General features: G+C 35.3%; 1 protein-coding gene across 1 annotated transcript in view; it reads left to right on the top strand.

Annotated features, from left to right (window-relative positions):
• The window catches only part of LOC129234182 (tyrosine kinase receptor Cad96Ca-like), a 66,933-nt gene extending 42,582 nt beyond the window's left edge, over window positions 1-24,351 (top strand). The window contains exons 4-12 of the mRNA XM_054868094.1: window positions 4,916-4,966; window positions 7,368-7,781; window positions 10,761-10,904; window positions 13,899-14,055; window positions 15,082-15,192; window positions 15,948-16,129; window positions 20,131-20,253; window positions 21,507-21,618; window positions 23,386-24,351. Of these exons, the coding sequence (XP_054724069.1) occupies window positions 4,916-4,966; window positions 7,368-7,781; window positions 10,761-10,904; window positions 13,899-14,055; window positions 15,082-15,192; window positions 15,948-16,129; window positions 20,131-20,253; window positions 21,507-21,618; window positions 23,386-23,657 (1,566 nt within the window). The 3' untranslated portion in view covers window positions 23,658-24,351. The remainder of the gene's footprint in view (window positions 1-4,915; window positions 4,967-7,367; window positions 7,782-10,760; window positions 10,905-13,898; window positions 14,056-15,081; window positions 15,193-15,947; window positions 16,130-20,130; window positions 20,254-21,506; window positions 21,619-23,385) is intronic.
• Window positions 24,352-24,385: the final 34 nt, after the last annotated feature.

The raw sequence follows: 24,385 nt of genomic DNA, 5'->3' as shown, positions 1-24,385 counted from the left end.
GTAGTAAAACACTTTGCGCTATCACATTTGGACCGATTTAAAAGAAGATAAATTTGCAAAGTGGCTTTCAGTTTCCAAACTTTCTCATCTTCTTCAGGCGAGAACTACATAGAGTTTGGAATTTTAACTATTCATTGAGCGATCTATGTACTTTATAGCCAAGTTTAAAAAAACCTCGCCTTTCCTCCAACTATCAAGTTTCAAGAGATATTTGCATGAAATCTGATTCGTACATCAAAAAAAAAAAAAAAAGGCTATTGTAATTTCCGTTTTTATTCACAGTTACATTTTCAAAACTTCATATAAATATTTGGGAGCATACTATCTACCTACAGTAGTAATTTGAAGGCATTTTTTGAATGATTTTCTTTTTATTCAAATCTTTGCATTGTGCTTAAACTTGTGCGATAGATGATTGTGGTTGGTCACAGACTTCAGCTGAAGATGCCACTCACTACAACGATAGTTGCCCTTTTGATTATTATCCATTCATTCAATGGTCTAAAAGAATGTTATTTTGAAGTCTACCCTTTTGCCGAATTCCTGGCCATGTCGGCATTACAAAGTAACGAGGTAGCTCAAGAGGTCCCGATGTTGCAAGTGCCTAGGTAGGTTGATCACAGGACTGGGTCCCGCAAGAGGGCGCCAACCTTGGCCTCTAAAGAGCGCAAAAATAAAAGGTGCAAAATAAAAAAGAAAAAAAAAAGGAAAAAGAAAAACAAAACGATGATACACAGGTTTACGAGTTTAAAGAAAAGAAAAAAAAAGCGAAGTGAAGTCGCGCAGGTTTGTCATCAAAAAAAAAAAGGAAGTTGCACCAAAAAAAAATAAATAAATAAATAAATAAATAAATAATAATAATAATTATAAACTAAATTTGAAAATACTAATAATAATAATAATAAAAATAAAAGGTGTTTAGGCTTGAGGGCGCACAGGCGGGAGGGTACATCGGCCCGCGGGTGGATGGGCCGGCGGACCATTCCGGCATACCACCCCTGATTGATCATCCTGTTCCTTCCGACGACATCAAAAATTCCATCCGTGACTCTCTGAACATCGACTGGCACAAGCCTGAAATGGAGAAACGCGAAATACATTTTGCACTTCATTTTCAGCACATCTAGCATGATAAAAACTTTCAAGTTGTCAAAGATCACCAGAAGATAACAAACTAAAACCGGGACTTCGTGTGGATTAATTGATACCACGATTCCCCTAGAAATATCTGTTTTGCCTCAAATCTGCTTCTTTATGCACTGCTATCAATCGCTGTTACCTATTCCAATTAATCAGTCCTAATCGCTTTTAAATTTTCAATCATTTTCACCAATCTCTGAATGAATTGTTAGAGGTTGCATGTCAAATTGTTCTTCTAGCTTCTGGAGAATGCTTTCAGTTTGTAGTGTTAGTCTGTCTGTCCCTATGATGGTTTCGTGTTTGCTTCGACGTTTTTTCTGTCATGTTCGGAGACAGCTTTGTACAACAGATTGACTGTTAGAAGTGGGGATGGTGTGGCTAATAAAGATTTAGGATTAGTAACAAAGAGTAAACTATACAGCTATCGGAGAAAATCTAAAACTTTTTTTTCACCGGAAAGTTTAAAATTCGAACAATCTGAAAATTGCCAAGCACTTCTGCTAAATATAATTTTCAGATTTTTTTTGCATCGCCTGAATCTATGAATTCTTTGAGGATCCTGTTGCACCATTTTTTGTACTCATTATTCCTCAAAAGGGGAGCACTTGAGATGTGATTCCTCACTGCGCAATAAGGTAGCTACTTTGTAACAACTTAAATAAAAGCAGATGCCTCAGTTAATTTTTTCAATGCCAATCCTTATTTATTGAGACAGGCACCTGAGGGCCAAGAGCAAGAAAAATGGCCATTTGACTTGCCAATAGGCGATAACTGTCGTCTACGGACATTCATTTGCCCTTGATTGAGGTGACGGTTGAAGGCCGCTGTTCCAGGTTAATTCCACCGATGAATATCACCATCAAATAATAATAACAACAAAAAGTTCTAAACTAAGTCTACGTGTCGTTCAATCCTTTATTCTCTTGCATTGACATGTCATTAATTTCGCTGCAGTAGCTCATCTTCTCGCCGCAAAATATTCGCTCAAGGGCGTTTCCAAACGACTTAGAATGCTCGAGGTGACGGAGGCTCGAATGTCGCGTTTCTTTCTTTCGTTCTTATTATTTTTTCTTCGTCTTCAACAGAAGTTCATCACTGCGGGATAAGTGAATAGACGACCTTGTGGGTTTTTACCAGCCCACTTGAAATCGAGAAGATATTTTCAAATTTGTGTGTCAATATTTGCGTATCCAGTGCCAGCATCCTTTTTCAACATTCTTCTTATAACTCTACTAGGGGGGGGGGGGAGAAAAAATATTTTGGTCAGCAAACTAATATGTTGTGCCCAACACAACATTCTTCTAGATCTTTTAAATGAATTCTTCGTTCCCAGATGTTACTTAATATCTCAACTACTTTTGTCGTATTCACGGCATTTCAAATTTGAATGTCACGGCTACCAGATTGGTATGATTTACTGTCTTGGTGGAATTTGCAATTTGTGCATACATCCGAGTTAGACTAGTGATAACATTGAAATTCTCCACTTAAATTCAAATTACAGTCGACTCTCGATAGCTCAAAGTCCCAAGGGACCGGCTAAAACGTTCGATTTATTGGTAGTTCGAGCTATGGGAAGTTTCCACAAAAGGCTCAAAAGTTTGGGACCCAAGGAAAACTTCGAGATAAAGGAATATTCGAGTTATAAGCTTCGAGTTGTCGTGATTCGACTGTATGTTTCTGATACTTTATTTGATCGTTCTCATACTGTCTTGCGGTCCGTACCGTCTCCTACCTTTCTCGTTCCGTTCTTAGGGCGATTGAAAGAAAAAATGTTTAAAATAATCTCATTATTCACATTTTTTTTATCTTAGGCTGATTATAACTCGTGCAAATGATACGTGCAAACAATGATAAAAAATCATCCCTCGCCCACTGTAGCGATTGGCATCTCAAGCAATTCTGCATGTTTCCGTTTAAGTTTACTTGCATACCAAATTTTATCTGAATTCTCGCATTACTTATTGAAATATAGCAGTTTTGTTAGTTAGTTTTGTAAGCAATTTTAGCAGTTTACAATTAAAAAGAAAGAATAGTCGATTGTGCCCTCTCCCGTTGAACTGACTGACGGGGGGGGGGGATCATTACCTCTCCCTTTTAAATGTGCCTGCATACCGAATTTTGTCTGAATCTCTGTATTTCTTCCTGAGATACAGCAGTCCCGAAGAACGAGAGAAAACGTTCGATTGCTTCACCTCATCATTATGATGTTTAATTAACTAGTTGGCACTTGTAACCTGCATCCTGAGGTGACATAAGTCTTAGGATACCGCCTAATATCATGTCGCACCTCTTTTCTCTGACAAATGCAACAACTCGACAAGAGAAGGACGAAATAGGTTGTTAGAAGTTCCCTATAGAAACATTTAGTCATTCTGCCGCTATAGACGTGCGAAAGTGTTGCCATTGCTGGATTTTTTGCACTAACTGATCTCTCGACTGCGTCCCATACATGATTGATAGAATTCATGTCAGGTAATCTAGGGAGTCACACCATTTGCTGTAACTGTCCAGAATGTTTTTCTAGACAATTGAGTCTGTTTGCGAACGGGGAACATTGTCGCCGCTATTTTTGTTTTTTTAAATAAATCGTTTGGGTTGTTGGAGTCCATAAATGGCTGCAAGGGATCTTAAATTAGCTGAGATAACCATTTTTTGTTAGTCAAAGGCTGTGTCAGATCAGAGGACCTAGTCCATGCCATGTAAAAGCAACCCATATTTTTATGGAGTTTACAGCAGATTGCACAGCACAGTGCCTTGTTGAAACTTTTGTTCACCCCTTCGTGGGGTCTACGTCATCCTTAAACCATACTATCAGTTCTTATTAACTGGAATCATGACTCCACTGATCAAGCTAGTTTTCCAGTCCCATAGGCTCCATCCGATATGGTCACAAGCCCAGGGGAAACAGAGGAGATCTAATGCTGGTTTTAAAGGTACTCGAGAAAGCCTTCTGCTGCCATAGCCCATTAAAACAAAATTTTGCTGCCCTGTTGTAACAGATATGTCCGTCGTCTGTCCCACATTGATTCAGGTGGTTATTTTGCATAGTGTGACTTGTCTATTAACCCTGACGATTCTACGCACACGTAGCTAATCTCAGTCATTCAGTGCAGGTGGTCGGCCACTGAGTTGTCCACGATGGGAGGTCATGCATGAAATTAGGTATTTTCAGCACTCTTTGGACATTGGGAATCTCAAAATGTTGATTCCGAAAAGAATATTAAACTCTTCTAAATCCAACAATCTGGGCTTTTAAAGCCTGTTTAGTCCTGTCATACAGCCATAATCTGCATCCTGTGGTTTTCAGGTTGAAAACCTTTTCACACGAAACTCTTGAGTACAAATGAACTGCTACCGTGACATTATTGCCATCTGTATATTTTCACATTGCTCCCCATGACTTTTGTCACCTTAGTGTTATGTATACTTAAAATTCGAAACCTTTTCTTCTAAATTATGAAATTTTTATAATGAGTTGTGTCACTACTGAATATATAGTTTACCTGCACCAGTTTTGTAAACTAACTTAGTGCGGTTTTTTTTCGCAAGAAAAAGCATTTAATAAAGATTTTTAGTACGTTTTTTAAAACTTTTGACTTCTGTTGCTTCTGTTTCTGAGGTGTGATATGGTAAAACAGGTGAGTGCATATGATTTTTATTTAACTTTAGAGTTCAGAATGTTTGTCGTAATGACAGTGCACTTATTTTTAAAATTATTTATGTCTTTAAAACATTTATAATGACCGATAGCGATTCTCCTGTTTTATTTCAGGGTGGAAGTGACTTTTATTTGTACATAACAGCTAACGATGGCCATCAAATGGTAAGTATATTTCATTTTCTTGACGCCTACTACAGAAACAAATGAAAATTATTACATTTTCCTTCATAAAATAACATGATTCAACCAAACTTAACTATTTCAAAGCAAGATTTTCCTTAGCAAAAATATATGTTAGCACAATTAGCTTTGTCATTAGCTTTAAGAGAAGAACAAAACGACTGAAAAAAAAAAAGAATTTGTTTCTGATAAATTTTAAGTTATCACAATCAAGGATTGTAATCGGAGTTTGAAAAGTTATTTTATATTTCCTCGACTTAGATTATTTCCAATTTTTCAAAAAATATTTTTTTCTGAATACGCGTTGTCCAAAACATGGGGTGAGTTAAATTTTTTCTTAATTTGACTTATTTACTTACTCTCTTAAAAAAAGTAATCTTAGAAGACGTACAAAGTTTCACAGCATTGCCAAACTTCGCCAAATGAATATTTTATTTAACTAACAATTCTCGTTCGACCGTCTCGCAGTGGGGGAAAAAAAAGACGATATCTTGCCAAAAAGACAACCACGCGCTCCCATTCAAGATGACTGTCCTCAGTTGCGGCATCACACGATGAAACATTTTGTTTTAGAAATCTGACATTAAAAAAAAATTTTAACATTAAATGTTGGGAAAATAAAAGTATTTTCTGGCTCCATGTTATTATTATTATTATTATTATTATTATTACAGTCGGACCTCTATATATCGAAGTAGCAAATTGCCGGAAAAAAATTCGATACATAGAAATTTCGATGCATGGAAATTATCTTATTTTATAATAAAAATCTCCTAAAACATTAAAATTAAAGCTAATTTTTGTGTATGAAACCTTATTTCTAATTTATACGAGCATCGGATTAAATGAAAATTAATAATTAAAAAATAACAGAAATTACACATTTTTGCGCTTTCATACATCTTCATTCTTCGGCAATTCAACTTGATCCGCAACAAAAGGGGGAATTTCGTTTTGACTATGTAATCGAGAGAAAAGTGAAAAATCATTCTACCTAACTTGAATGATTTTTACTAAAGCTAAAAAGACTAGGAATGATAATCAACAGAGAAAAGAGATAACTTGAAACTGATTTTACAGTGCTACTGGTTAAAACTAAGATTTGAAATAAACTTGACTGAATTAAAGAACTCCAGAACGAAACAAAAACCTATCTACACACCCCTCAACCCCAGATTCCTTATGAGTTTCGCAGCAACCTTTAGTAAACATAATTTTTCTCCCGTAAACTTCAGTTTTCATGAGACAGACAGTTAAAAGTAGAAAAAAAATCTACGAATGCCTCGAAATTTTTTTCGATATATAGAGATTTTTTCGATATATAGAAACACTTTTTCTATGTAATGATATATAGAAACAATTTTTCTATATAATGAACATAGAAATTTGCCGGGATTTCGATAAATAGAAAATTTTGATATGTGGAAGTTCGATATATGGAGATTTGACTGTATTATTATTATTTTAATTTTTTGCTTATTCTATCAATTTCAGTGACTAAAAGAAGTACTTTTGACTGAAGGAAACACCCCCATTTCAATGTTCTAAAAATGATTACTCCACGTATTTAAAAGTTGTAATTTTGAAAAAATGTTAGTCAATCGTTTCAGATTTTTATTCATAATAAAAGTCATACACCATGAGAAACAGGAAGCAATAATCAAAAAGTAAATTATCTATGCTGTCAGGAATACGTGTTATTATGATTATTGAAAAAAAAAATGGTTACTGTTAAAAAAACTGTCATATATATATATATATATATATATATATATATATGTATATATATATATATATATATATATATATATATATATATATATATATATATATGTATATATATATATATATATATATATATATATATATATATATATATATATATATATATATATATATATATATATATATATATATATATATATATATATATATATATACACACACAGTTGACTCAGAAAAAATTGAAAATTAAGAAAATATTATAAATGAATCGAATAAAATAGCCTCGATACAAAAAAATCTTAAGTAAGATATAATTTCAAGCATAGTCATTCGTGACCACCGTATCAAAGTGTTGAAATTAACTCGGTGTGGAACACGTAAAAGGGACATAGAGGGCCACAGAAAGGAGCGAATCTCACCGCTGTGACACAATATCGCCTTACATAAGATCCATTTACCTCTTAAAGCAGTTAGTTTCATGACTCGCCTATCTACCAATCACAAAGCGAATACAATTAACGCTAATCCCCAGCAAAGTGAAATGAATTAGCAATCTTTCTTGCTCAACAACATTAGTTGTAGTTTGGAAGCACACATTGCATATTAAAAAAGTGTTTTTATATTCGCTGCTTAATTCTTGCTTCTATTTTATTTGCAGGCCAAAATCGAAGTCTACATTCGTGTTCTGGAGTCGAACAGGGCGGCACCTCCCTCGGAACCCCCCCTTGACGTCCCTTTCCCCACGTCGCACCCCCTTCGGCCCTTTCCTCCCTTTGTACCCAGCGCCCCTCACCCCGCCCACCCCTCCCCCTCCTCTTCCCGACCTTTTCGCCGCCCCACGCAAGGTCACCCCAAGACCCCCTCCCCCACTGCCCCCTCCGTCAGCGATGCCCCGAGCGATCAGCCCCCAGTTCGCGAGGTTCCTCCGAGAGAGGGCGCGCCGGGGCAGGGGGCGGGAGACGTGACGTCAACTCTCCTTCCGATCCTGGCAGTGACAGGAGTGGCACCAGTCCTCATGCTGATGCTCTGGTTCCTTCACAGACGATGCAAGCACACCGAAAAACTTGTTGCTGTGAGTATTTGAGAATTAAAAAAAAAAAAATTAAATAATTCATGCACTATTTTATTTATTTATTTATTTATTTTTCGTTTAAAAAAATGATGTTTTTTGTATCATCGTTAGCAAACGCGCTCAATTGTATCTACCAATAGCGCAGCCAGAAATTTGTTTCGCTCAGCCAGAAGATTTCTCGCTACGCAACTGGTAGATGGAATTCGATCAGATCGAACACAATCAAGTTGAATGAACCCCTTAAACTCAGATGAGCGAAAGTTATACACTATTCCATTCGTTGAACTAATCGTGAGAATAACCGGTTTGCTTCGCTAATGCGAAATTGGCTTTGTGCCAATAAGAAAAATTCCTCCTCTTCTTCCCTGGCCAAAATTAACTCTTCCAAGGACAGACGTCTCGTTATTAGAGTTAGAGCCATACTATACTTCTTTTGCTCAGAAACAAGCAGTGAAATCAATAAATTTCTTTTGTCCCTGCATTTCACATGAGACTCATTATCATGAAGTCTATACATGCAATTAAAAGTTAAAGGCCTTTATAAAACTTCAGAAACGCGGTTGATACATTCTTTAAGTGCTGTGTTAAAAAAATAATTGAAAACAAAAATCTTTTCCATACATTATCTAATTTAAGAAGCAGTGCAAACGCAGAAAAATCTTAAAAAATTCTTTTCAAAACACCTTGAGGAAAAAATCAAGTTATTTTAGAAGATTTCTTCAGCCTATATTCTAAGAAAATCTACAGAATAAAATGTATTAAGTAATTTAGATTTCCCGGAAGAAAACCAACAAATTATTTTTTAAAGATTTTTCTTAGAATGCAGGCTGAAAGGGCGTTTCGAATGTCTTGAGATTTCATTTCCGTAAATTTTCAAAAAGAATATTTTAAAAAAATCTAGACTTTTTTAAAGATTAGAATGTTGTCTTAAAAACTTTCAAATAACTTGAGATTTTCTTGAGGTCATATCGTCTGCACCATTCTAAACTAACGAATGTGATGAATCGCAAACCGCGTTTTTTTAAATTCGCAACTCCAGAGCTCGAATACGCTACCTTGCGGTGATTAACAATACTAAAGAAAAAGGTAAAACATTTCATTCCACATGTTTTCTTTGGGGTAAATTACAGGCTTCAGACAGTTTATGGTGTATTGTAATTTCGGGAGAATAGAAAAGAAAAGCTTCCCACAAACACGATGAAAAATTACTGTCATTTACTAAGCGTCAAAGCAAATTATAAATTACGGCGTGTGTTTGTTTTACCTTTTTCATCCGCCATTAGACAGTGGCTGCAGCTCCCCCTATAGTTTATTGGAGTTGCGAATTCGATGGTTTGCCGTAGTACTCTAAAAGGGCAACCAACTGGTTACAATGGACCTTATTCACGGTTTGGCAACGGTCCCATCAGCTGTCCGTCTGCGGGTATTTTGACCAATCACGCAGTGTCAGTAGTGCTAAAAACACTCGTTTTATTTAAGGATTACTGGACTTCATGCGCATAATGAACATGTTTAGAGCTTAAAAAGACTTAGGAATGCATGGAAAATGTCGAGAAACGGAGAAAATAAAAAGAGAATTCGAGTTTTCACCATGTTTGTGATAAGGAACCAAAGAGGCTTAAACCCATGAAAATACCATAATAAAGAAAGTATTTCGTATCAAATGAATCGTTCATCATTCTTTTACAGCATTTCTTAGTTAGAAACGTAAAAAATCTCCCATTTTTAAATAGAAAAAAGAGTTTATAAGCCACACAAAAGCAAGTGTTATACGCTGTAGTGCCGGATTTTCGTCTGCTACAGTTCCCACAATGCACTGCAGTGAGGGTTTTTACCCGCAGTGACGTCAGGTGAATACTGTCCATTATTTCAAACGATAGTTTTACCCTTAAAAGTAACGATAAAAATTTAAAAATTGAAAATAACTAAACGCGTCAGGTGAAAAAAAAATATTGCTTTGGCTCTCCTGGAAAATGCCCATTTTCACATTCGTTAGTTTAGCGTGATGCCGACGATATTTTGAAGAAAAATCTAGATCTCGTTTTGAAATCGCACGAACATAGGCTTAAAAAGCTTTCTGCAAAGCACATTTCAAACATAAATGTAGAACTAAAAATTCTTCACACTCGAAAAACATTTAGGTTATTGAAAATCTTTTTAAAGGTGTCTCTTAAATTAGTTCAGATGAGTTAGAGTACTTTTCAGTGCATTTGTAAAATTACATAACCATGAAATAAGAGTTTTTGTACTCATATACTAAAATGTATTCATGCAGCGATACCACGAATTAAATTTTTGGAAGTGAGAAATTCTCAATTAAATGAATGAAACTTGAAATGATAAAATACGAGCATGTACATTGCACACATAACCACATCTACTGAGACAGATTGGCATAATTATAAAAAAAGTTGTAATAGAAATAAATTAAATGCTGTCTTGGAATGGCTGCTGCTGATCCTTTCGGAAGTCACACTGACCACCCGTGACCCCCCAAAGTAAGGCCCCTATATAAACGATCCGACTCATCAGCTCAAGATTAGCCATTTTGGATCGGAGCGCGTGTTTGAGTGGGTACCTTTTCTGGCGAGATATCGCGTTTGGTAATTGTTACCTGAAAGCAATTATTAGCAGCACGTGAATTGTTGGCAAATTGAACGAAATCCGAAACTTTGCTGTGGTAACCCTAAGCAGCGCAACAACGAAAAATCCGATCTAAAATGGCTAAACTTAAGCTGATGCGTCGGCCTATTTATATAGCGGCTCTACCCCAAAGGGGTCCCCCTGACCATAGTCACATTAAGTGTATGGCAGGCAGAAAGATATGACAAAAGAGCTATTCTCTGAAAAGTATCAACAGCTTTTAAGCCTATCATAATGCTTTTTTACTTTTGGGTACATCAAAGTGTCGTTCGATCCATTTAATTTGTATCCACTTTTAGATTTTTGTGCTACATTGTTTTATTTCTTCCCTCGCAGCTGAAGAAAGCATCCTCTGGAGCGGCCCGAAGAGAAGGCAGTCTATCGGAAACGGTGGCTTTCAGCTACTCTCCTGCAGCTTTGCTCCGCCCCGCGACACCGCCCTTCAACGCCCAATCCACGCAAAGCAGCAACCCACCCAGAGTAAGTAGCATTTGCACAAGAACACCACGAAAGGCGTTTTAACTTTTTATAAGTTAGTGCAGGGGCGGCAAATAAAGGGGTCAAGAGGGGGCGGTCGCACCCCCATATTTTTTGCGCAGAATGATAGAAAATGGGTGAATTCAATTTATGTAAGTCGGAAATCAATGTTCATTAAAAGAAATCTCGCTGGTTCTCAGTAACTATTTGAGGTAACTCGACACGTTCCCAGACTATAAAAAGTGTTTTTCGTTATTTGGATGATGACTTAGAAATTCATGAAGTATTTTTCGGCCTTTTCAGAACATAGAAAACTGATAGGGAACCATGGTTAATTTTATTAACTAAAGAAGACATTTTCTCATATAGGCTAAATATTTCATACTTGTGTGCCTCGTGTAACGATGGTATGTCTAATATGAGAGGCTCGTGCAAAGTGGTGTGGCTGCATGATTTTCACAAGAAAATTTCTTGATATTTTGCATTCACATTACGCTCATTTTTTTAATGTATATTTATTTAATGAGTGTCCACCGCTTTCTTCTGCTAGAAACACGTTTCAGCTGCTCAATGCATTATATGCTTTAAAAAAAATTTCTTAAAAATGCATGTGATTATTGAATTTAAAAAAAACATATCAGCAAATACCTAGTATGCGTATAATTATGCAAGCTCGGAGTGACACAAAATGGTCTTCAAGAGTTAAAACCATAAAAATATTTCTCTATAACTTCAAAGCAATGATTTGACGACTGGAAGAATTATTAAAAAACGATTCTTTCAATGATGAAAAAGCTCATGCCTTTTAGCATTTTTGACTTCATTTGAATTTTTTTATTCAATTTTTTTGTACTGAGGAAAGTTTTTGAAAAAATACTTCACTCTATTAAAACATCTTCAATCCGTTACCCTTAATTTTCGAACTATTCAAGCCACAGTTCAATCTACAACTGATCTGTGCACCACACCATAGTTCAATTTACAATTGAAACAGAAAATAGATTTTACATAGATGTGTTTCAATCAAGCGTGAAACTTAAAAAAAAAAAAAAAGACAAAAATCCACATGATGATGTGAAGTCAAATATTGATTTTTTAAATTTTGTGTGAAGTAATAGATTCAGTTTCGAATGAAATTAACACAAGATTTAATGATAATTATTTTTCTGTATGGTTGGCTCTATATTATCTGGATTGGATTTTTGAAACGAAAAATAAAATGTTTCAGTTATGAGTAAAATTTTTAGCACGAGGCATGAAAAATTACAAGCAATATAGCGACAGACTGGTTATCACATCCAGAGACTGCAGTTTCGTCCGTGTTATGGACTCATCAGTCTTGAATAGTGAATAACAGAGCTGGAGGCAGATGACATCTCATTGAAGCTGAGAGCGCCGACGAGACTAGATTATTCACTGATGAAAAATTAAGCAACTCACAATTTTTGAAGTTGCCCTGGGTGATTTTGAAGAGCAAGATATAAAAAGTGTTTTCATACATCACTTTGTTACTTCAATTATCTCAGCTAGTAAAAAAGATTTTTTATGTCTCAGGAGGTTAGAGAATTATTTTCGAAGCACAATGGGCAAGATATTCAAACGAAGTCATACATGCTAAAGGGCATGAGCTTTTCCACCATCTTTTATATTTAGCTGTATTGGCAAAACAGCACGACACTGGGCACTGATAGATTAGTAACACGATTCCCTGCTCATCCGAATTCCAAAAGTCATGCATTAAAACTTTTCCAAAAGGTATAAAAACTTTAGTATCGGGATGTTTTGTATAACTTATTAGAAAGTGAATCAAAATTTTAATTATTTCTAAACACTAATTTTTATTCATATTAAACCGATTTTATGACCACTTCCTGTTAGCTAATGTGTGCTTGGTACCACACTGTGGTAGTACATATTTAAGAATCTCGACCCCCCAAATGAAATGCTGAAATGCCGCCCCTGAGTTAGTGGAAAATGAGTGTCCAATAAATTCAACAGCTGTCAGTATCCATAAGTGTTGATAACTTCTGATAATTTAGTATCTTCCTAAGGCTGAGCGAAGTCAAGGGCGGATTCAGCTTCTGATTTTGGATTTTTGAAAGCAGGGTGTCGCAAGGAGTGAAGGGCGGCAGGCCGGCTCTATCAGTATTGCCGCCCCGGACAGAAATGCAAAATGCTGCTTCCTCCACAAAATATACTAAAATTTAAAAAAAAAAAATCCTCATGTTTTAATCCTAACAGGAATAATTACAAGGATCATTTTGCCATTTAACCAATCAAACAATATTAAAATTTTAGTGTATCTATCTACCTATGTTTGTATGTCACTGGAACTACTTCCGAATGCCAGGGAATTGGCGATCTAACCAGGTATCGATAGATGCGTAATTTTTCGGACATCTTGTTCAGGCAGTTATCGTTTTTGCGCGACTTTAATTAGCGGCGATATTTATTAAAACTTGAATTCTCAAGGACTTTTATCTCATTTGGAGAAAATTCTAGGTGGCAGAGTGCCAATTTCTACCCAAGGATCTTGAATTTCTTTTTTTTTTTTTTTTTGTCAAGGTTATGTTTTTCTCGCCTCTACAAAACGAGGGCTTCTTTTTCTACGGTTTATATTTTCTCCTTCTCTTAAAGCGAAAGTGATTGAATGATTCGAAATAATGGTAAATGGAGGAACGCGGCAGATTGGAAATGGAATGGTTCTAGGGGTGCTCCGTGCTGAAAGTTAATGCACTTCTCACTGCCGCCGCATTTGGAAAGAAGGCGTGAAGTTCCTAAAGTACACCGCCGAAATTGATCATTTTAAAGATTTAGAGGACATTTTGTCCCGCACATTAACAGCTCGTATATTTCATTAACAATAATACTTTTAAAGGGTAACAGAACACTTAACTGACTTCCACAAGCTTTAAAAAAAAAAAAAAAAAAAAAAAACTACATACTGAACAGATATCTTTTATAAATCTTTAAATCAATAGCTTGTTTCTTACTCAGCTTGGTGGAGAATTTGATAAGTGGGAGTTTCCCCGCCATCGCCTACAATTTGTAGGCATTGTCGGAGAAGGATGTTTCGGGCAAGTTTGGAAGTGCCTCGCCCAAGACATCGGCCCCCTGGAAGAGACGATTCCAGTAGCAGTCAAGACACTTAAAGGTAAGGACGGAAAATCAGCTATTCCTATAATGGTTAATTTTAAGGTTATTTAGAATTTTGATTGCGTATTTAGTTCGAATTCGAGGTTAGGTGTACGAAATCCTTTTAAGCAGTTGGATTGTTGGTATCTTGCGATTTTAACGGCTCTAAGAAGTAACTGTGCTTGATTTTGAAATTATGATCAAAAAGATGAATTTGAACAAATTAAATATTTACCTTTTAATAGAAATCTAGTTAGATCACATTTTACAGAGAAACAAGAGAACTGAGTTCAATTATTAACCAAATTACGAATTAGCTAACCTTCAACTAGTGCCCAAGTAAACCTTCCAACTTAAAGTTAGTTCATTTCATCTGTAACGAGTTTTCAGTGATCATTAAAAAACTAAACATGAGTTATTGTACAAAGTCGCGAAAACAAATAAATAAAATAAAATAAAAATAATTATGAGACTTGACATCTAGGGGACAGAATTTAAAAACCAGAAATAATAATTTTAAATTGATTGCGTTTTTGGAGAACTTGGAATTTGTGTTGGTAACAGGGAGCAAACATTATTCACGCTCTCTGTTACAAATTTTCAAGTTTCAAACAAAACTCATCTTATGCGAGAATTTCATAGCTTTCGTATGGCATAAAAATTTAAAGTATGAAATTTTTTTTTGCACTGTATATCAGTGAATTCATGTTAAAAGTTCGTTTAAAAGTGGAGTTTTAATTTAAAAAAAAAAGAATAAAACCGAAAAAGAATTCGTGCGTAGCATTTGTCTCAGTTTGATGAGAGAATCTTAGAAAATTGCATTTAAGTCCACAGTGATTAGAGAAAGGACCCTGGTGGTTATTGACTTTGAACAACTTGTATGAATGCTGTGAAAAAAATAATTTTCTTTAAACAAGGAATCGAATTCGTTTCAGATTCACTTGTATTAGTTGGTTAACCATGTTTGGGCAAAATGAATTAAACTCGTTTTTATAAATTTACTTGAAAAATTAAAAAAGAAATGTTTCCATTTTCTTCAAAATAGAGAACGCTACTGAGAAAGAGAAGAAAGACTTGCTGTCTGAGCTGGAAGTGATGAAACTGCTTGAACCTCACTCAAATGTTGTTACTCTGTTGGGATGTTGCTCTGATAAAGGTAAAATAGCTTTGGCTTTTTATAAAAGAGAGTTTTTAAAAAGTCATTATAATGATAAATAAATTAAATACAGACATATTTTCTTCAACAATTATCGAATTCAATTTTTCATGCTACATCAATTAAGTAACCCTTAAAAATAAATAAATACTGCTGAAAAATTATTTGATGAAAAAAATGTGCGATTTGGTCACTAAGACTGAATTTTTAAAGTTCCACGTTGTTTCTTTTAAGAGCTCATACCTTAGTTACAAGGGCCTTAGTTTCTTAAACCCTTCTAATGAGTTGCTTACCCAGTGGCTCAGTCTATGGAGGGTTTAGTGCCCCCCCCCCCCACTTCCTTCTTCGTCGTTGGTTTTAAGCAATACTGCCAATCCTAGTAATATCTGTACTTGTAAGGACTGGAAAATCACTCTTACTAGAAGAAAATTATGATTGTCATGAGCAAACTACGCGTTCCAGGAGATTTTTCTGCCTGCTCTAGGGTTCACCCACTTTATTCCAATTGGAATCACTGAATATGCCACCCACCAAGTAATCTTTGAGCACGAATCACGTTTCTCTACTTATGCTAAAATGAATAGTTAAATCACTTCTGCTCCAAAAGGCTTTTTTCGATTTTTATACTTTTTAAAAATACGTTAGCTTATTCTTTTTTATGGCTAAGACGAAATTAAGTTAAAGAGAAAACTTTTTACTTCCAACAATAAAAATCAGATGCTGATTTGGGATTTTCCTTTCTTTTTAACGATTAGATCCGATTTTAGTCATCATGGAATTTGTGAACAGAGGCAAGCTGCAGACATATTTGAGAGAAAGTCGAGCAGAAAGGCTGTACGGCAACTTGTATGGCAGCAGCAAACACCTCACATCCAGAGATCTCACCACCTTCTCATACCAAATAGCCAAAGGGATGGACTATCTTGCCAGCAAAGGAGTAAGTTAAAAAGAGACAGCTGTGTCATAAAAAAATATAACTTTCTCAATTTCATTTGCATAATGACTTAAAGAGTGGTGCCTAATCTTTTTTTTGCCCGAGGATCGGACCTCATATGGTGTTAGAAAAAGGTGTTAGTATCCAAATTTGGCCCATGTAATTCTCCAGGGAGACTAAAGAAGCTCTTAATTATAAGCAAGCCACTTTTCGTCAGTTTAAAGAAACTGGTCAGAGTGCGGAGAGGCTCCAGTATGGTAAGGCAAGGCGAAAGTTTAAGTATTTGGTACGGATTCAGAAAAGGGAATTGGAGCAAAGGCTGGCAGATGACATTGATGGGAACCCTAAGAGGTTTTTTGCTTACGCTAATTCTGGGAAAGCTCGAAACAGTCAAATTGGGCCTTTGGTTGATGAGTATGGAAATTTAATCCAAAACGATAGGGACATTGCAAATGTTCTAAATAACTTTTTTTCCAGTGTGTTTAACGATAACTGTATCTCAACAGTTGACACTAACAAGACACAAGCTATTATACAGCTTGAGGATTTTGTATTTTCCAGGGAGGAGGTTTTATTTCATTTGAAAAAGATTAAAGCAACTAAAGCTCCGGGACCAGATAATATTTATCCAAAAATTTTAGTTGAATGTGCAGAGGAATTAGTGGATGTTATTTTGAATATTTGCAATGCTTCTTATAACTCGGGGACGGTGCCAGAGGACTGGAAGCTGGCTAACATAACGCCACTCTTCAAGAAGGGGTCTAAAGATATTGCTATGAATTATAGATCTGTAAGTTTGACTTCAGTGATTTGTAAGATTTTCGAAACTTTGATCAAAATTAAGATCATGAAGTTCTTAGAGACTAATAGTCTGTTGACTAGTTTGCAGTATAGGAAAGGTAAATCCTGTACTACTAATTTATTGCATTTCTACGACAAGGTTACCTCAGTTTAGATAACAAAAAATTTGTGTGGATGTTGTTTATATTGATTTTCTGTATAGCCTGGACCAAAGGAGAGTCAGAGGGGACATGATTCAGTTATTTAAATTTATCAAAATGAAAGATGTAAATGGGTTAAATTTTTGCGGGGAAAGCAGGACAAGGGGTCATTGTTTTAAGCTATTTAAATCTCAGGCTAACTTGGAAATCAGGAAAAACTACTACTTTAGCAGGGTCGTGGGCACTTGGAATAGCTTACCGGAAGAGGCGGTAATGAGCAAGGGAGTGGCTAGCTTTAAGAGGGCCATTGATCTCCATTGGGGACTAATTAATTGACTAAAACCAGCCTAGCTGGGCCCAGAGCCTGTTGCTGGTCGTCACATTTGTATTTGTATTTGTATATTAAAATCATTCTCGCGGGCCAGAACCAGTGGCGGATCCACGGGGTTGGGGAGGGGGGGTGATTGAGGCGATCGCCCCCCCCCCCAAAAAAAAAGATTTGTAAATTCGAAAAATTTCGCGAGTAAAGGTCACAAAACTCACCCTCCCCCAACACATCACAAAAAAATCACCTACAACTATTTTTACGAATTTAATTCCAAAACTTTTCCAGGGGAAGTCTCTAAACCCCCTCTTTCCAATGTCATCGAAGATCGCTAAAATTTTGAATTTTTAGAGCTTCAATTTCGAAAAACTTGGAGGAATCGAAAACTTTTTCAAAAATGTTCGTTAACGAGGGCCTCAAATACATTTTTAGAACTTTAATTCCGAAAAAATTCCGGGGGAGAGCCCTCGATCTCGAGTTTTTCCCCTAACATCAATAAAGACACACTAACATTACGTTTGTGAAGTTTCAATATTGAAAAGTTGAGGGATAGCTCCTGAACCCAACCCTTCCCTTAACGCTACCAAAGATGACCAACCATCACATTTCAAGGCTCCAATTTCGAATAATTTCTGATGGAAAGTTTCAAACCTCGTTCCTTCCCCCTACGTCATAAAAGATGGTTTACAGCTGCGTTTTCAAGACTACAATTTCGAAAAATTTTCGGAGAGGAGCTCCCATGTCCTTCTTTCTTCATCATTCAAAGATCCTCTAAAACAACGTTTCTGGAACTCCTACATCGAAAAGTTTCTGGAGAAAAGTTCTAAGACTCCATGTCTTTTGCTACGTCATCAAAGATGGCCTACAATTACGTTTTTAGGACTTCGATTCCTAAATTTTTTCCGGGGGAAAGCCTCCGAACCCCCTGGTTTTTAGCATCACTAAAGATATCTAAAATTGCATTTTTGAAGCTCTAATATCAAACAAATATTGGGGAAAATTCTTGAATCTCATCCTTTCCCAAAAGAAAAAAAAAGATAGCAAACAATTGTGTTTTCGAAAACATACTCTTAAACTTCAAAAAATTTCTGGAGAGGGACTTCCGAATCTCCCTTTTTCATATTAACCACCAAATAAGTCTAAAGATGTGCTCCTGACAAAAAAGGGGGGGGGGGGCGGGGGAGCCTGCAAACACTCCAATTTATGAGCGAATGTTAAACAACTCGATCAGCAAACAAATTCATAACTATCTTCAAATTTTATTTACAAATGCAATTTTAGTATTTCATTATGTTCGGTACCTTTCTCTTCATTTTGCTCGATTCCTTTCTTTTCAGGGGTGCCCATCCCCCCCCTTAAGTTTAATGGCGCAAATTCCCCCTAAAATTTTTCAACCCTCCTTCTTTTTTTTATTTCCTAGCTCTCTTTTTTATTTTATTTATTTTTTTAAATATGCTTTATTTATTTATTTTTAACATACTTTTTATTTGTTTGTTTATTTATTTTTAAAATACTAACTTTTTTTACCTGTATATTTATTTATTTTTTAAATACTTTTATTTGTTTATTTTTTAATAATTTTTATTTATTTGTTTATTCATTTATTTTTAATTATTGTTACCATTATTCTTATTCTATTATAAAAGTTTTGTGCTACGCCAATGACACACACACACAAACTAAATAAATGAAATGAAATATAAACAGAATAAAATAAAATATAAAAATTAATTAAAAATAAATCAATAAAAAAATTAAAATAAATAAATTAAAAAATCCCCCCCCCCCCAACTTATGATGGGCAACTTGCGCCATACCCCCCCCCCCCCCCCGTGGACACCCCTGTTTCTTTTTATAAGGAAAAAAAGTTCAATTGAGGACATGAATGACTACTGAAAATACTGCAGGAGTCCTCAAACGAATCAAAAGTTGAAGGGTTTTAGATAATAAATCGGGAATATTAGCAGAAATTCTATTTTTTATTTTTCACTTTTTTATTCTTGTGTGTGTGTGGTTTTCGAAACACTTATAACTTTCATTCAAACTCGTTTAACAATACACATTTTTCGAAAACAAAAAAAAAAAAAAAAAAAAACTTGCTTCAGTTCTTAATTTTTTTAAAAATTTTATTTTCCTTAGTCACCTTCCCCCCTCCCCTCGTATAATGTATAACTCAATCGCCCCTCCCAACACGATCGTTTGGATCCGCCACTGTCCAGAACACACATAAAATTTCATTCTATTATAAATAACATGGGAAAATATGAAAAAAGAATCAAGATTACAAACCAAAAATTGTTGGAATCAATTACTTGATGCTTATTTTATTAAATGCATGCTTTTCAGAAACCATTTTCTGAATATTTGGCATTTTGGCTCTAAATTTGTGACATTGTCATTAATCGTGCTTTTCGATTTGTAGCATTGAACAAAACAACGGACTACATGGATTAGTTTTGTGCGCAGGATGTGCCCCGCAGGCCGTAGGTTGGGCACCACCGACTTAAAGTCAATTTTCTGAAAAGTTTTCCCGAAGACATCCTAGTGTCTTACGTCTATAAACATCATTAAATTCTTAAAAACCCATAAAAAACCTGGGAAGAAGAGCAGACAAGTTTTCAAAATTTATTAACTTTTTGGTTATGCGCATTCAGACATTTCAATTAATGCATGAATACCTTTCGTGTTTGAATGTTTGATGTTGTTTGAATGTGAAGATTTTTTTTGTTTTGTTTCAGATAATCCACCGAGATCTGGCTGCAAGAAATGTTCTAGTAGATGAAAATAAAGTTTGCAAAGTGGCTGATTTCGGATTTGCGAGAGATGTCATCGCCAGTCACGTTTATGAAAGGAAGTCGGAGGTAATTGTATGCTTTTTTAAATTAATAGTATATGATTAATCATTGGAGAAAAATATATCATACAATATAAATTCATCTACTAAAAAGGAAAGGTTTACTTCAAAAAGGTTCGGTAATAACAAATACTACAAGTCAGGTTTTACTAAATAGTTAATAATTATATCAAAGCTTCGTAATTATTTTTACAATGCGTACTAAAATTTCATTCTCTACTAACATCATAAAATTTTCTTGTGAAAATTCTTACTAGAAAGCAGTTTAGCTCTTCTATATTGCGAAATTATATAAAACTGTTGAATCCCTCACAATGTACCAGGGGTACATACAGACTACAATTTTAGGGGGGGGGGGAGATAAACTGAAGAATGTAGGGTTTTGGTTGCAAAAAATTTCTGGGTATTAAATCGGCCAGAAAAAAAGCACCAACTAGGGTATGAGCGTTGCTAATTAATTTCATCAGAAATGAAAAGTAGAAAAAGCAATAAATGGATTAAGATCACTGCAATCGTTTACATTTTCTTCATCAAGTATTTGAACACAATGTGGATGGATAATACTGTCGGCGGTTTAGGGGGGGGGGGGGGGGGCTCACGACCCTCCCCTTGTATGTGCCCCTGCCTATTTTAATATTGTAAGCCTATTTGCTTCTATTGTAATGTTGGCAATATTTGAAAGGCCGAATGTAAAGTTTCAGGAAAAGTGATATAGCTTCTTTTTAATTATGATACTTTTTAAGGCATTTAAAAACAAGAGGAATTGAAAAAAGTAAATCAGAACGCGATGTGTATGACTAAAACATGGCACATACTCTCATGTAGCTAAATATTACGTCAAGAAAAAGGTAACAAGTTAGAGTCAGCTCAATTTTTGAAACTGTTTTGAATATAAACTCATTGTGCCCATTCGCATTGACCAAAGCGAAAAGCTGGCTCTATGGAGGTCCTTTATAATAATGATTCTCCTTGTTGGGGAAAAAGATCATTTGCAGTATACTTTTTGACCCGCTCAACAGGTGGAAAGAGGGTTAGTTTAGTATCCTGTTTAAAGCTGGCCTATTGAATTTCCTTGGTAAATGTGTTCATTCAGTCAAAAAGCATTCAAAGAAAAACTACTAAATCCTATTAAAAGAAGTATCCAACTTTAGAAAAACTTGATGCAAAACCTTTTCCTACTAACAATTTAAGTTTCTTATAACATTGAGAAGTTATGAACTTTGTAAACAAGCCATTAAAGCAAATTGTTTTTTATTGAAGGGTCGTCTCCCTATAAGATGGATGGCTCCAGAATCCCTTTTTGACAACATCTATACTACAAAGACAGATGTTTGGTCTTTTGGGGTACTCCTGTGGGAGATTGTAACATTGGGTAAGTATTTATTCATTTCGTAAAAGATTCTGATTTTAAATTACAGCTCTGCACCCAAAAAAGAAGAAAACTTGAATTAATGTCACTGTTTTGCACATAATAAAACTTCACTGTAGTTGGAGCTACAATATTTGAACAGGGGCGTTCTAGACTTATTTTTTTTTTGTGAGGGGAGAATTTCTCAATTTCCCAAATAAAATTCCGAATTTTACCAAATGACAAAATATGAGCATGCACACATACCATGTCTGCATCTAATGAGAAGGAACATTTGGCATTAAAAAAATACAAAGAAATAAAACAAATACCACAATATTATAAAACTGGTTCTAAGTTTACCGAATCATCAACAAAGTTTGCCAATAAAAATTTTTTGTGAAAGGTCACTGCGGCCTCCCATGAAAGATTGAGAAAGCCTCTAAACATCTAGGAGCCAGGCAAAACGTTAAACAATAGCTTGTTTCCTAAAATTTTGTGATTGCACCGTAATTTCCTCATGGCATATCATTTTATTATAATTTTAAACTATGTATTCACAAAGGGATGAAACGATCTGACTCTCCTTGCACATGAAGCTCAAAATATAAGCAGGAATAAAAAAGGTGATATACCTTTTTTTTTTCAACAGAGCGACTGGCGATACCTCAACGTGTTTGTAGTTGCTGTTCAACTGAAAATTATTTACTGCACTTGCAATGTACATAGTTACAAACATATCAGAGAAATAGAAAGATTAATTTCTGTCTATGAAAAAAAAGCAAATATTTAGAAAGATCTAAAAGCTCGTTTGATGCTATTTTCTTCCTTAAGAGGGCAGTAAGCTGTTCGTAACTTTCCCAAGATCTCTCAGAAGAAATTCTATTACTAAGAGAGATTGCTAAACAATCCATTAAGTTTGGTCATGATTTTGTAATCTAACCATTTCCAGATACATAAGTTGCAAAAATTCTGCAAACAAGATTTAGTACACAGTTCCCATTGTTTGTCAGACCACTAGCAGAATAAAGCAAGGAGTCTCTCAGAAACCAAATGAAATCTCTATGACCCACGAGGGTTTTATGCAATTTAAATTTTGACGATTGTCAAGCGTAGAATGTTTTATTTTTGTTACATAAAATTTAACCAGTGCCCTGTTTTATTAAAGTAACTGGCTAACCTGGGCTCATCAGACAGTAACTAGAATCGTTCTAATAAGCACCGTTCACATGAAAGCTTTTCTATTTCCGAAAAATACTGCTTCAAACCGCAATCCAGTTATTTCCTGGGTAAATGGTTTTTCTTCCTCCTACTTGCTATTGGAGTAAAGGCTAGGTTTTTACCCAGAATGCACTGCGAGGATCGAGTTTGCTTACTTGCTGGGTATGGCCACCAAGGATACTGGGTAAAACCCCTTTCTGCTGTACAACCTCTTTTTACATGTGACAGGTTGAGTTTTCCAATTTTTTTTTGGAATTGGAGCAGGAATTCGCAACGAAACTTTCTACAAACACTAGCCACTGATATCATGAGATCAACCACTCAGATTAAGCAGTAACTTGTTTCGCATAATTCCCTTCTAATAGATTCAATTGATTGCGTGCCGTAAAATTTTAATTACTACACATCTGAGATTAAAGTGGTAGAAATTTACAAGGGGGTACAGTTTGATATTTTAAAATACTTTTGGAAGTATTTCACCAAGAAGGAAGTGCAACTAATTCACTAAAACACCGATAATAAGTTGCTTGATTCTTTTGAATATTTTTCTGATTCAGCAATCCATTCTAGGTTCCACTCCATACCCTGGGCTAAGTGCAAACGAAGTGATTCGAAGGGTTCGAGACGGACATCGGTTGGAAAAACCGGACCATTGCCGAAGAGAGATGTACAATATCATGTTTTACTGCTGGGATAAAGACCCAACACAGAGGCCCACCTTCGGAGAGCTGGTCAATCTGCTGGACAGGCTGCTGGTCAGCGAGCACACCTACATTGAGCTCGAGAGGTTTCCTGATCATTCGTATTACAACATTACTGACTTGTCCGGAGAAAAACTGTGATACGATCATTGAGGATTCTTCATTGATCACCCCTTTTTTGCACACTTGTTTGTCACTAACACTAAAAAATGTTTGCAAAGATATCTCATGTGTATTTTGTATGTAGAAGAAACTATTCTGGTGTTGCAGCTAGTTCAATGAACATTATTTTTGCTAGAAACATTGCTGAAGTGTTTTTATATCATCTCTTCCATTTTCTTCATTGATCATGCTCCTGATCTCACTGCTTTGTGCTTCTGCACTAGAAAGCACTTTCAGGTTAACTTTTTGCTAGTAATTTACAGATTGTGTGCAAAGCAGTTTTCATTTTCAAAGCAATATTATCTTAGAATTCATCTTCAAAAATGAAATGTTTCTGATTTATAGAGGTTGAAAGGCAATGACCTTTTATAATAGTCATGTATTCCAGTGCTGAATTAAACCCATTTACAGTTAACATTCAGAAAGTGAGCAATGTTTTACCCATTTTTCGCTTGGCATATATAATAATCAAAAATCAACTATCCAATTGGAACTAATATTCTAGTTTTGAATAGAGTTCAATTACTAATTAACATCGAATCAAAATTTGAATATTATTTTATATACCTAGAGTAAGTTTGAAATTAAAAAAACTTGCAGTATTTGAAATAAAAAAAACTTAAAATTCCAAAAATAAAACCATATTTGTTACTTCTATAAATCAATTTCATTTTGTGCAAATATTGATCTATTTATGTAATGCACAA

The sequence above is a fragment of the Uloborus diversus genome, chromosome 1, assembly GCF_026930045.1.
Source record: "Uloborus diversus isolate 005 chromosome 1, Udiv.v.3.1, whole genome shotgun sequence".
In the NCBI taxonomy this organism is placed as follows: domain Eukaryota; kingdom Metazoa; phylum Arthropoda; class Arachnida; order Araneae; family Uloboridae; genus Uloborus; species Uloborus diversus.
This window is presented reverse-complemented; position numbering and strand designations above follow the sequence as displayed.